Here is a 13,899-nt window from a genome sequence, read left to right on the forward strand (position 1 = left end):
TATCAGGCTGGGTTCCTGCGGCCCCTCAGGCACATTGCTAGTCGTAGCATGTACTGATGGCTACACAGAGTCAGAGTAGAAGGAAAGTAGAAGAGTTCAGGGAAACCGGGACTCTGAAGCTCTTCTTTCGGTCTTATATTCAAACACTGACACTGATGTTGACACGATCTGGGAGCTGCAGACAGAGCTTTCCTAACAGCTTTGCTTTTTCTAACTGAAAAATCTCTGTAGCTGCATTTTCACCATGACACTCTAATACAACTGTACAGAAAATCATGTAAAGAACACAAGGCTGCTGAATAAAACAGTTTATGGATTTGTTAATATACATATCAGATGTAATTACATACAAAGTGTGACAACAGTATAAAGCTCTTTATCTTTTTTTAAAAATATCCTATGTGACAAACAAAGATGCATTAGGGCAAAACCACACATCTTTCTGCTAACATCTCTCATCCCTTTAATATGAGCATAAACCCGGCCAGCCAGGAACTCTCATTAAGCTTTCCCAAACCTACTCAGTCATCAATATTTCAGCTAATATCCCTTTTGCGTTAACATCCGGAGCACTAGACTGGCTTCATTTGTTCAGTGGTAAAACAATGTGATTCCATATAAAAGCACAACTTTTTTTCTGACCTCATAAAACATTATCATAGTTGCCGTTCTTCATATTTACAACTCCTAAAGGATGATCTACAATCTGGACAAAACCCAATGCTAATCTTGCTTTTAAAAAAATGTAAGTGATTCCCAGCCATACTATTATAATTCTTTCACACAGGACAAGTTCATGTTTCATAGCTCAAAGTTCTGATTTAAATACTGCAATCCTATACTGTCAAATGGTATGGCACAAAAACAGAAGAGGAATTGAATGTATTAGCAGTGTTACAAAAAACATGTGAAACTGCCTTCCAATGTTTAAACATGCACTTTATATCCTAAATATGAAAAGACAAACTCTTAGTCAGTCGCTAAAATACTGTTGTGATTGAGTCCTTATACTCATCCTTTGTATAAAACAGAGAATTCCCCATTTTCGTGGGAATACTGTGTAGTTCTTGAAGCAGGTCTGGTTTTAATAAGGCGTTTTGTTTACTCCTAAATATTCAGTAAAGTGTATTATCAGATGTCCTTGTGAGACCTGTGAGCAGCGCTTCTTTTAAACCTGAAAAGATACAGAGGATAAAGTTAAGATCCTTCCACCACGGCACAGTGTGGTTCTTCATTGGTAATGGGATGTATTTGACTGATTTACCAAGGCATTTCTGTGTCACATGTTAAGCAGGGGGATCTGCCAGATCATGATAGTGGACGTGGTGTCCTCATGGCGTGATGGTTTGGTTTTCTTATTGACTCGACGGTGGCCCAGGCCTCCAGACACCACCAGCAGGGAGCTGACATCCACTTTACTGGTTCTGCGGCCCCTCTGGTGGTGGGCTGGGTCATGTAACATGTCATAAAGCGCCCCATCCTCGGGTCCGTGCTCTAAGGAGCCCTGGGAAGGAGCCAGGGAGCCGCAGGACGAGGAAGACAACGAGTCCTGAAGAGCCATGGTGGTGCACCCGGCCTCTCCCAACCACACGCCTCGACCCTGAGACGGGGTCTGGGGTGAGTCTGAGGGGGGCGCAGCGCTCTCCCCGTCTCCTGCCTCCGTGGGCTGGACTGTTGATGACGTGGAGGAGGCGGAGTAAGACGGCCGGTTACATACAGCATCAGCCATGGTGAGGAACTTCACTGCTCCACTGTGAGCGTGCAAGGACACCATCCCCCGACCTGAGAAAACAATCAAACTAAAATAATTATTCTGTATCATTAGCATATAGTGAATTTACTGCATATAATCGTAAGAATTACAAACTACACCCTTCATAACCAACCAACCTTCAGATTAATTTAAGATTAGAAATCTTCAGTGATTCCAAAGGATATTGTTGTGCCAGATGAATAAAAACAGAAAAAAACACCAGGAAATGTAATATCAAGTGATAAATATAACACTAGAATGCAAATGAAAAAAAAAAGAATCTAAGTAGAGTAGAACAATCAGTAAAAATTGCACAAATACTGACTATTGAAAATAAAAGCAGTTTGATGTAGTGAGCGGTCCAGTTGTAGAGGACACTTACAAAGGAATAACAGTTCTTATATTGATATTTACTTAGATTTTAATATCATTAGCAATATTGTGTGCAGTGATTCTTCCTATTACTTATTTTCTTTGTCATTATGTTCACAGAGGACGTTATGTTTTAACCAGTATTTGTCTGTTTGTCTTTTTTGGCCAAATCTTGTTCATTTACATTCTTGATGAGATTATTACATTTAGCAGCTGAAGGTTAAAGGATATTTGGTAACACACAGAATTTCATTCATAATTACATCTGATTTAACTCTATTTCACTACATATGTGTATAGAATCAAAATGTGCCATAAAAAATTGGATCTTGAAAGTTCTTTGGTCAGTTTCACAGTAGTTTATTTTCTACAAATTTGTATCTTGCAATTTTATACACAGATTCCTCTTAACTTTTTAACATGACTATCTTCCAACCATTATCTTCCACACTGCAAAATAAAATTTGTGGGTAATGACACGTTGATGTGGAGAATTTAGCTGCCCTGGTGTAGGTTTGTGCTCATTGACTGCTGTCTAGTCATTATCTATATGATCACTAATCATTTACATTTGGAGTGTAACAGCAGTAATGTGTATATACTCAAAGGTCATCTGGATGAAATACACCTCTCTTCTAGATAAAATGTCCTATTTGGCTTTTTACCTCCTTGGACTATTCACAGTATAAAAGAATCACTGACGATGAACTAATGAAATTCTTTCTGGTTGCTCTTTTGGATGTCCGACAGTGTTACCTGTGACCTTGGGGATACCCTGCAGTCTGGGGACAGAGAGGGCCACAGTCACCCCCAGGTTGGTCCCCACCAACAGCAGACCATGGCAGACCAGCAGACTGCTCACCGACACTCTCTGGTTCCCTATAGAAACATAAATATGGACTTGTTTAATACATTAAATCAATCCCCTTTCTAGAGTAAATTCATTTGCTAAAATGTGGAGAGATACAGCTAACAAATGTTTCTTGGCAAACGCCTCCTTCCACCTGGAGTGATTTACAGTGTCAGGCAACATTTGGTCAGCACTCAGATAGGCTGTGGAAAATGAGAAAAGTGCATATTTAATGGGCCACTTCTGCAGGCTTGAATACAGTAGGGTGCGAGGGAGGGAGGTGTGTCTTTAGTGAGTGGGGGTATTGCTACTGTGGTGATGATAAACGGTTATTTGTCTCCAGGGCAACGTAAGGAGTAGCTTGGATGAAAGCTGCTCTTTTCAAGTGTCTGAATGCAGAAAAATTCACCATAATGGTTCGCTTTGAGTCAAACAAACAAACACAAAAGTGTTATGTAACAGAATGAGTGAAGCGTGATGCTGTAATTAAGCAAGGAGCATTGGCTCTATTCAGACAACTTGTGGCAGATACAACGGGACAACCTGACCTGACCTTTTTGTTCCCTCCTGGTTACAAAAACCCCCCTGATGTCACTTTGGACTCTTAAGATAATAGAACTGTCCAGCAGGAATGACAAAACAGTCAGACCTGCTGAGCCTGCGCCAGGTGACTTATTATGTGGAATTTGGCTCTCACCGTAGACTATCTCCAGTGTCAGAAATAAACTATGCAACAAATGGCAACTATTTGGACATTTTCATTTTTTTATGATTGAAATAGGGATCTGGGCTTTAGTGAAAACATTCCTCCAGTCCTCTATGTGGGAGGCGGGACTGTCATGAGTCATTACTGCTGCAACAGCTTGACTTGAGTTTCCTCCCTCAATGTAATCCTCTTGGGCTTTGGCAAAAATTACTGCCAGTCTCCTAGTCTGACCCCCCCTAACTAGAGCTGACCCTTTGCATGGGGCACACACACGCCATACTGCCATACTTCCAGGAAACGGTCCAGATAGGCAGACAGGTACCCTCCTCTCACTGCAGACCAAAGCTGAGGACAGGGCCCTGAGTCATGCCCACATGTGCTTCTAATGAGGGCCCAGAGTTAGCAGAAACATAGACTGCAGGTCGGGGGCCTTGCTCAACTTCCTACTTTCATAATATTTGGAGTTCCCCACCCAGAGGGTGAACTAAAATAAACCCAGAGTGAGCGTCAACACGGCCCAGCTTTGGCCCTGATCCTACACCAGAGCACCACTTTGATCTGCACTTAGTCCTGACAACCAACAGCAGGAGGGTAGCGCAAATCCCAAACATTACAATAATACACCATATCTGCCATTTAATCAGGCTGGAAATAAGTCAAATCAGCACAACATATTCCTGTTTTCACACTGGAGCTTCAAGTCATACCAGCCATTGACTGAAGTATTAATTTAAAGCTGATCTTGAAGCTCTATGATTTATAGCCAAAGTTTGTCTGAGCAGAGATTATTTCAACTTCATCACCAAGTGAACAAAGTTTAGGAAGCCTACTTCTGTTGATTTAGCTCAACAGTATTGCTGCTGGTATTTTTTTTTTTTAGTTCGTCAGCTTGTGAATTTAAAATACCCTAACATTACTGTAAACAGTTCACTTCACTGGTCATGAGAACTCATCTCTTTATTTTCATGTCAATCTCATCTTTCCAGGGAGAAGATTAGACCAAGTTCTTATCATTAGAAACATCCAAACAGTAAGATAAGTTTGAAGTGGAGCTCTCACTACTTGCTAATATTTATTTCAGTTTATTTTCTTTTTCTGAGCTGAAGGATATTGAATTTCCTGCTAGAGATTAATAAAGCTGATCTGTTTCTATATCAGTATTAAAAATTGCATCCAGTCCAGTTTTGCTTTAACGGTGGTTGTGAACTCAGAAATAAATGTATGACGATTGTTTAGAGATGTGGAACAATGATGGTATAATAACAAAGAAAAGCTGGAGGTGTTATTTACTGACCCCCCTGATGTTTGTCTCCCATTAGACCATGCATGGCTGCCTATTTAGGTCACAGAGCAGCAGACAAAGGCAGCGAAGACCCTCAGTACAGCAGCCAGTCAGCCACCATCCTCTGAGACATCATCCCACTGCACTTCAATTGAGGCTTTTGAAGCATTACTACATTTTACACAGCGTTGTGCCTTTTTTTTTTTTTTTTTTTTTTTTTTTTAACATTCTATGACTTCATAGATTATAGATATAGCTGGTGCTGTGCGGCACTTTGAAAATAGATTAACTGGTCTAACCTAGTTCAACAAAGGTTCAATAAAAATAATCAATATTCCCTAACTAGATTCCTAATTGATTTCTAGTTACTACATCTAGACTTTGTGTGTTTTATATCTACTATAAAGAAATTTTCACCAGACCAGCAAGTAATACCAATAGATTACTTTAAAACATGAACTGCAAATGATTATTAGCTACGAGTTAGTGAAAATGACTGCAATTATAGTACATTAGACTGCTCTATGTTTCATGCTTGGATAAGGCATTCCTGTCTGCAGAAGGGTTTTAGCAGAATTGCTCCAACATGCATGAACATGAGAAGGATAACCCCACCTAAGGCACCTCATGCATTCAACACGGCACTATTCTCAGAGGCATTCACCCTGAAGACAACGCCCCACGTCTCCTTTCTCTCCTGCTGATATTGTTACTAGATCCGTCCCATGCCTGATTGTGTGTGTTCTGTAGATACGCCTAAATTGAATTATTTTCTGTAACGTAATATCACTTCCTGAAGAACAGGACGTAGCAGGTCTTGCCTCTCCATTGTGAAAATATTTTGAATAATGTCATTTCTTATGATTTTCAGATAAGCAGACATTATTTTTAGCTTGTGCGTTGGTAAACAAACATAAGTGGGGCACAGAATTGCAGTTCAAAGACCCGTCAGTCTTTCTATAACACGTAGACAGACAGACAGACAGTCCCTTTGGTCCAAACAGTTTGGCTGACAATTTCAATTACATCAGAGTATTTGCAGGAACAGCACTTTTTTTTCTTTTTTTTTCTCTCGTTCTGTTCCACAACAGTGGCCAGCAGTGATAAACGCCGCCGTGTAACTTTCTGGAAAATGGACACAGACAGAGCTGCAGACAGGTGGACTTCATACATACCCCAACAATAATAACTAGGCGGTCTGGTTAGGAGATCAAACTGGATTAAAAACTTTTGATTTCCATTCTGAGTGACAGGCGGCCAACCCGATGTTGTTATCAGAGGAAGTGAGCTCTTAATGGTGAGGCTCAAAGGAAGAAAGCTTTCATGTGCGGTGGTTTGTCCTAGAACCGGCTTCCTCTGTGGTTGCATGGATCTTATTAGCTAATATGGGCACTGAGGTCCCAAAGAGAGCTGCTTTTATCATTCACATCTGTCTGGCGAACAGGCCTTCCACTAGTAACTCTAAACACTTGTTATCAAGCTGAGATTCTCCCATAATATGTAGTGAATGCAGATACTCCGACCACATTTACAGAGGATTCAATTGAAAAGAGTTGGGCTTGTATATTCAGCGTTTCTTCTTGTGGCAGAACCATCCACAAATTCATATCCTCTGTATCCATAAGTATGACGGTGCATAAATTCACTTTGCAACCATGGATACACAAAGCTGCAAAGCCTTGATGGTTCTTTGCAGTTTGTTTTAACACTCTACAGTGCTTCATTGTTTCTTGCAGAATGTCATTGCTGCCTTATGGCACAAACAGAGTGATGTCTCAAGGAGTGAACATGCAAACAGTCAAGGCCAGGCTAGACTGATGCAGTAAAAATGGCAGATGACAACACACATACACACAGTAAAAAATACACACAAAACAAAGCTCATTAAAATGGTTATATGTAGCCCTGTTTCAAAATAAAAGTAACAGTTCTTTTTAACTTCAAGACAACATTACCATGAATATCTTTGTGGAAAAGCCCATTAAACCGCCGCTGTCTGCAGTACTCACTTTAGAAGATGAAGAGACTGAAAGCGGCAGCGATTGGATGACACAAATCCAGACATCAACAGAAGCAATCTCCTCTCCCCAAAATGAAAAAAATCTATGATCATCCTTTAAGGCTGTTTTTTTTAGTACTTTTTCATGTGTGAGAGCAGATTTTATTGGGTCAAGGCTGACGTAACCCAGCAGATTACATGTTCCGAAGTAGCCAGTTGCTCTGATGACTTCAGACACACAACATTCATCTGATTCGATCTGAAATATCCCACAGCAACAATGTTTGTTTTACAACTCACAAAGCAGGAAACTGTCTTTATTTTGCAACCAACTGCCACACACTAAATATATGTTGTAATGACAACTGCAGTAATAACAAAACTAGTCTCAGCACTAAATAACAGATGCAGTGTTGTGTATGACACAACAGCAAATATTTATGCCTCACAATAAAACGTCATGTCTGTGAGTTATGGCACATTTGTCTTGCTTTTGACAATGCTCTGCAGATATTACAACCTAATGATGACAGGTTTACATTAGTCTTACACAATCAAAGGTGAGTAATGTGTAAAATAAATGTGGAGTTGCTGTTAAAAGCAGGTATGAATCTCTGTTCTCACCAGAAACACCTCACAAAACGATGGCAGAAAATGGAATTTTCTGATGATTCTTAATTGTTTATATTGTGTCTGTGATGTTCAGTGCATAAGCAGGTTGATCAAAAAGACATTAATCCTGATGGTATTTAGCAGTGATAGTATTCAGGTATATAGAATTCAGTAAATATTCAGATGTTTAGATATATTGTGTGGGTTGTCAGTCTTTGGCTTTTTTCTCTAATCTTTGATTTTTGGTGACATTTTGATTGATTGAAATCAAACCATGTGAGGCGCTTTTTGTAAAATGCCAGAAGCCAGAACAGTTGGATGCATTGTATTTTAAAAGCTTATCAATTTTGTATAAATACAAAAAGTAAAAAGAAAAAAAAAAAAAAAAAAAAAAAAAGAAAAGTTACAAAAGCATTTAGATGTGAAGCGGAATGAAAGGTAGAATATCTTCCTCTGAGATGTCGTTAAGTATAAGTATGAAGTCGCAGAAAATGAAAATACACAAGTAACCTACAAGGACCTCACAGCTGATGCCTCATTACTGTATAGACGTGCACTGAAAAGTTCTACATACTGAACTTATTTTGTTAAGAAATGTTATCTTCTGCTAAAGTTAAAGTCTGCTAAACATTAGATCAGCGAGTGCACACAGTATGTTAACATGATGTCATAACTTACAGTGTCAATGACACACACACACACCATCAAAACAATGTTCCATTATTTGTTTTGAGTCTTTAATTTTAAGGGGATTTTTCCTTTATACAGCGCATTCCAAAGTACACAAAGCTGCTTTAAAATGACATGACGAGGTCAAAGGTTTTACACAACACTATGAATAGAGACAAAATGAGAGGTTTGTGATCCACTGTTTAGACTAAAGGAACCTTAGGAAGATGAGAACAAGACAAACCTGCCATAATAACAAGAGGTCTGTGGATGAGCACCTAGACTGATGTCAGCTAATTACTGAGAGGAACCGACTGAGACGGCACTTCAACATGAGGTCATGGGACTGCGTCACTGACGATTGCTGAGCTGGATTTGAATAAGTTTATCTGACTACATGATCACAAGATCAGATATCAGAAGACTGAGGATACAGTATGTGTTTGCTGTTCTTTGTCAGAGAGTTTAAGTCTCTCAAAAAGGTTTCAGACAGTCTGGTGAACAGATCACGTTACTGAGTGACAACCAAGGACAAGCAAGGAGGGCTCAGCGATGTGGTGGTGGGCACGTGGTTAGGATGGTAAAAACATCAAATCACCACAAGTTAATCATGCATAAACACAGCATCACACAGACCAAGGTCTTCTACAAGATGATAAACATTGCATTCTACAGATATTAGTGTTTCTGAGCTTATCCACCTCATCTTAGGGTCTTCTTCAATTGAAGGCTTCAGAGTCACACATCTCTTTGGATAAACTTAAATGCACTGACTATATTTTAAAGATAAGATACTGTAAATCAGCTAAATAAAATAACAAAAAGCCTTAATGGGTTGAATCAGGATATTCTCTTTCTTTCTTTAATGCTAAACTGATTTTATTGTCCATCCAAAAAGTTAAAAAAAAACTCTTAAAAAAACTCTTACCAGGCAATATATTATGGACAGGTGTGGCGATGTTTATGTCCTGCAGGTGCTCCAGGGTCTCAGTGTGGAAGAGGCGCAGAGTAGAACCAGAACTGAAGGCAATCCAGATGCCGACACCAGCTACAACCATGTGAGACACCACCATGCCCTCTTCCTGGTGAGCCTCCAGCTGCCTCTGGATGGAGGACACAGGAATTAGACTGTACCTACTACACATTGACAGTACATGAACATTTAGTGAAGGTGTGCACAATTCAGGACTCCAGAAGACTAGAACCGAGGACCAAGACTACACATGCCTTCTTCACAGATTTCACTTGAAAAAACAAAGAAACTAGTATTTATTGAGTATAAATGAAAATACCAAACATTCTGGGGCAGCTTCTTAACCCAATGTGGAATAAGCAATTCTAATTCAATATACTTTTTAATCAGGTTCAGCAAATATCTCCTCACTGTTCACTAGTGACTGTCCACAGTCAATGCACAGAGCAACAGACATAATCAATGAGAAATATCTGTTATTGTTTTTAAGTAACAGGAGGTGAAATGGACCAAAGATGTTGCTAAAAGGATCCTCAAAGTGGCCAAATTATTGAGAAACTTTCCAGCCAAACAGCCACTGGACAGTGGAATCTGAATTTAAGAATGGAGCTTCTGAAGGATCACTGAAGAGATGTGTTTGTAGTTGTCAAGTTAAAAGATCAACAATATTTTTCAGGAATATTCCACCTTTAAACGATGTCCAGTGTGCATGAATACAGTGTCTGTCACCACTTTACTACTACTGCACTGCTTTCATATTGCACAATCTTTTTCTCTTATTTGTCCAGGCTTTATTTTGCAAAAACACAGACCACATGCAAAACAGAAAAACTAAACACCACTTAACTTCCTGTTGAGAGAGTAAATTTGAGTTGACTGGAAAACTATTTATTTGGAAACCATATGAGACCAATAAACCCGAAAAAAGTCTGTCTTGGTCTGTTTAGGCAGCAACAGTCCATGTATTGTCAGTGGTTGTTATGTCTGGGATCCTGTAATTATGATTTACCAACAAAATGATGAAACACATTCCTACAATAGATACTGTACGCAGCAAGAAAAACATAACAATTCTTTAGTCAAATGAAAATGATATTTGTGAAAGGAGATATTTAATGAAAAATTAGTATTTTAGGCCTTAACAAGAACATGTAGACAGAACAGGAAGTATCTGAATTTCAGCCACTAATATGGTCCTACTCAAAAGTGAACAAGAATAGATTCTCTAAGAATTGTTCTAAATACGTCTACTGTATTCTTTTAAGATTCCTTTCCTACAGAGGCGAATAAACTGGGCTTTCTCCATCGCCATGAGTTACATAATCTGACCACACATTGCTTTACATGTAGGAGGAGTTATATTTGTTTAAGGAGAGTCCATTCACAAGTGTGTCAGTGCAATGCTTGCTACTTTAGTACCAGGATAAAGCACCAAATATATAAAGGCAACCCTGTATTTTGACTTTTCATGTCTAACCTTTTGTAATTAATAATTTATCTACATTTGATGAAGTATTTATTAAGTATTTAGACAACATCTTGATATTTCTTCCCATTTGTTGCACCCTCTCTGTCCTATTCACATACAGTCTACACTCTGGGTTAAGTCCTGACGGAGGCCAAGAGAGTGAGACAGGCAGGTGGTCTAACATAATGAGCTTAATGAGGTTAAACAGATTATGAGTGAGTGCTTGTCAGAGGAACGTTGCTATTCCTGGACTCATGGCAGGTGCTTCCATTCCCTATATCAGGCCAAGAGTACACGCAAAGAATACCATTCATACTACAGGATACGCAAAAAGGAAGGCGCTGAGAGGAAATGAGGCACTCTAATTTACTACAACTCCGTTAGACTCACACTGACCACACTCTAAACTTGCCTGGGACATGTTTATCATACAATTAGAACAGAAATCAATATGAAAATCATATTTCTACATTAAGCTCTAGCTGTTCATTTTGAGTGCCCCTTCAAGTGTTTTGTTATGTTTTTATAAACGTTATTCTCCCTCCCACACACTGTTCATTCTGTTCACCACAAATTGAAGCAAACAAAATGACCTCTCAAACCTGCAGGACGTCTTTTTGCTTTTTTCATCCCTTTCAGAGATTTTCCCAATGGCTTTACAAGCACATAGAACAATGAGGAACACTGTCAACATGTTTTCCGCTCCAGTTTATTACCTGTGTAATTTCCACAGACAGACTGAAAACTGTACACAGGTAACAGGATGTGAATGCATGCAGTGACTTGCATACAGTGGACTAATGAACTGGTCTCTTTATGATATACAATGTCAGAGTATTACAACTTGCTCACTTACCTCCACAGAATGTGTGTGGGTGCTGATGATGAAAACCTGTCCACCTGAGGAGGCCCAGAGGTGCTCCTCCACAGCTAGCACTGCCTTGACAGGAAGGACTCCTAGCTTTAGCACCTTGGGCTTGTCAGAACTCCACAGACCATCTATCACAACAAGAAACAAAAATGACAACTCAGTCCTGAATGATGAACAAAACATGGGCTACAAATTTCTGCATTTGAAACAGGATTGTTCTCCTTTTAAAATTAGACATTTCTTTTGCATAATGTGTCTAGTCTTGACAAATATCCGCTGTAAAGGTCATCTGCATTTTAACTCCACTAACACTGTTGGAGAGGCCATTGATGGTTTTCACAGCTTCACTATGAATATAGATGGGCTGAGAGGCATTAGTCAGAGCTGAGCTCTATCCCACACATGCCTCCTACACACTGTTCAACATGTGCCTGGGCACCTCCAGTGCCAGCTCTACTGCAATGAAAAACCCCATGCAGCGACTTTATAAATATCAGCGTTCTATTCATATTACTTTCTGCTTCATGTTTGCTTCATCTGATTTAATCTGCTATAGACACTAAAAGAGGATGTAATATAGAAGGGCCTTTGGTCACTTGTGAACACAAAAGCAACAAGATGTATATCACAATAATGTAATAATCATTCTGATACAGAGTGCACTGGCTCACAGATTTTAAACCAGTGATGTTGAACACAAAGTTAATGTCCTCCAGATACCACATTCCCATCGCTAATCTAGGCCAGGAAGTGAATGAGGCCACACCAATAGTGTTTGTTTAAGAGAAGGCACAAAGGCAGCTATTGAAGGAAGAGGTGCCATGCAGTGAGAGATGTTCTTTCAGAGGTACAGTAATTATTGAGGAAGTATGGGTAATCTCTCACTAAAGGAGCTAGGTGGGATTTGCATTCCAGTGATGCCATGTGTATATTATTGTAGTAATCATACTGTGTAGGTATACCGTATGGGCACGAAAAGGAAAATGAAAGGGAAAGGAGCAGTGTAGAATAAAAAACAGGATTGCCAACTTGCAGCCTTATGTAAGTCTCCTCTGTAGAAGCCAATCTGCCCACATCTTTCACTTGCAGCCTTCAGTGTCAACTGCAACAAATCTCTTACCCTCATAAATGTGTTTGTGTGTGGTATCATCTGAAGCACAGAGCTAATACAAGATGGCAGAGCAGAGAGAGCTGGTTTATGTTCTGACTATGTGGCTATGACGTGTGACCTTTGCAGAATCATTTCCTCTCCCTTTCTCCATCTCTCATAGTCACTCACAAAGGAAATAGCAAGCATGGCAGAATGAGGCTGACTGGCCAGCTTCAGACAGACAGCACTGCATCAACAGCAGAGTCACATTTCCATTCTGGATAACTCAGCAGTGACGGCTTTAAAGACAAAGCAGTTATTTTTGAGGTTTTCTTTACTGTGGTGGACTTTGATCAGCTGACAGTTATAATATTAAATATTAGTTGACAATTTCTCTTAGTTCACTCTGCCTGCTTTCTTCTTCTTAATCTGAAGCTACTTTAAATGCTAATACAGGATAGGCAAAGCCAGTCACTGTGACAAAGTAGATGAGCAGTATTATAACAGCGGACCAGGGAACACTTCCAACCAAACCATGCAGAATGAGTCATCATTTTGAAATCAGACGTCATGTACCAGTGACAATGACTGAGCTGTTGACAGTCAGAAATCATACAAATGACACTCACAAGAATCTAGAGCCAGGATTTCCTTCTGAGAATAAATCTGACACACCAGTGATGATGAACCATGAAAAGCAGCAACTGTGTGGTGTAACCATGGTTCAGTAGTGGCATACACTATGTGCAAGTGTGTGATAATTAGTGGTAGTGAATGCATGGGATTACTGCACATAAAAAAAATGAGTGATGAGAACCCATCCCTTAACAGCTGCATATACATGTGATATATGTTACTTCCAGACATACTGTTGCATGACTGAGAAGGAGTGTGAAATAGCGTCTGTCCCCAGGCCATCATCCATATTCTTTCTGTCTTTGCCTCTGTGTTTCAAGCACACACAAGCATAACAGACCAGCAACTGTGTTTGATCGCTATGAAAGCCAACGAGAATTGAAACAAAGCACAAAATGTGGAGGACTGTGCTGTGTGGAAATGTGCAGCCCAGATCTTTTCCACTCATGTGTCTGTGCTCGTCTGAGAGGGAAGACATTAAATAGGTCACCTCTAACAGATTGGTTTCTCCCAGACAACAGGGCAAACGGAAAGAGAACGGTAACACACAGCAGAGGAGACCCTCTGACCCACAGCTACACAGTGAGCCTCTGACTTACGCAATAATGGCAACACAGT

General features: G+C 39.8%; 1 protein-coding gene across 2 annotated transcripts in view; it reads right to left on the reverse strand.

Moving 5' to 3' along the window:
* Positions 1-293: 293 nt before the first annotated feature.
* Positions 294-13,899, reverse strand: part of arhgef10 (Rho guanine nucleotide exchange factor (GEF) 10) — a 49,223-nt gene continuing 35,617 nt past the window's right edge. For both annotated transcript variants that reach the window (XM_030127541.1, XM_030127540.1), the window contains 5 exons: positions 11,541-11,683; positions 9,172-9,346; positions 2,882-3,004; positions 1,265-1,782; positions 294-1,174 (listed from right to left, as the gene is read on the reverse strand). In XM_030127541.1, the coding sequence (XP_029983401.1) occupies positions 1,280-1,782; positions 2,882-3,004; positions 9,172-9,346; positions 11,541-11,683 (944 nt within the window). In that variant the 3' untranslated portion in view covers positions 294-1,174; positions 1,265-1,279. The remainder of the gene's footprint in view (positions 1,175-1,264; positions 1,783-2,881; positions 3,005-9,171; positions 9,347-11,540; positions 11,684-13,899) is intronic.

This window comes from Sphaeramia orbicularis, chromosome 22 (genome assembly GCF_902148855.1).
Source record: "Sphaeramia orbicularis chromosome 22, fSphaOr1.1, whole genome shotgun sequence".
Taxonomy (NCBI): domain Eukaryota; kingdom Metazoa; phylum Chordata; class Actinopteri; order Kurtiformes; family Apogonidae; genus Sphaeramia; species Sphaeramia orbicularis.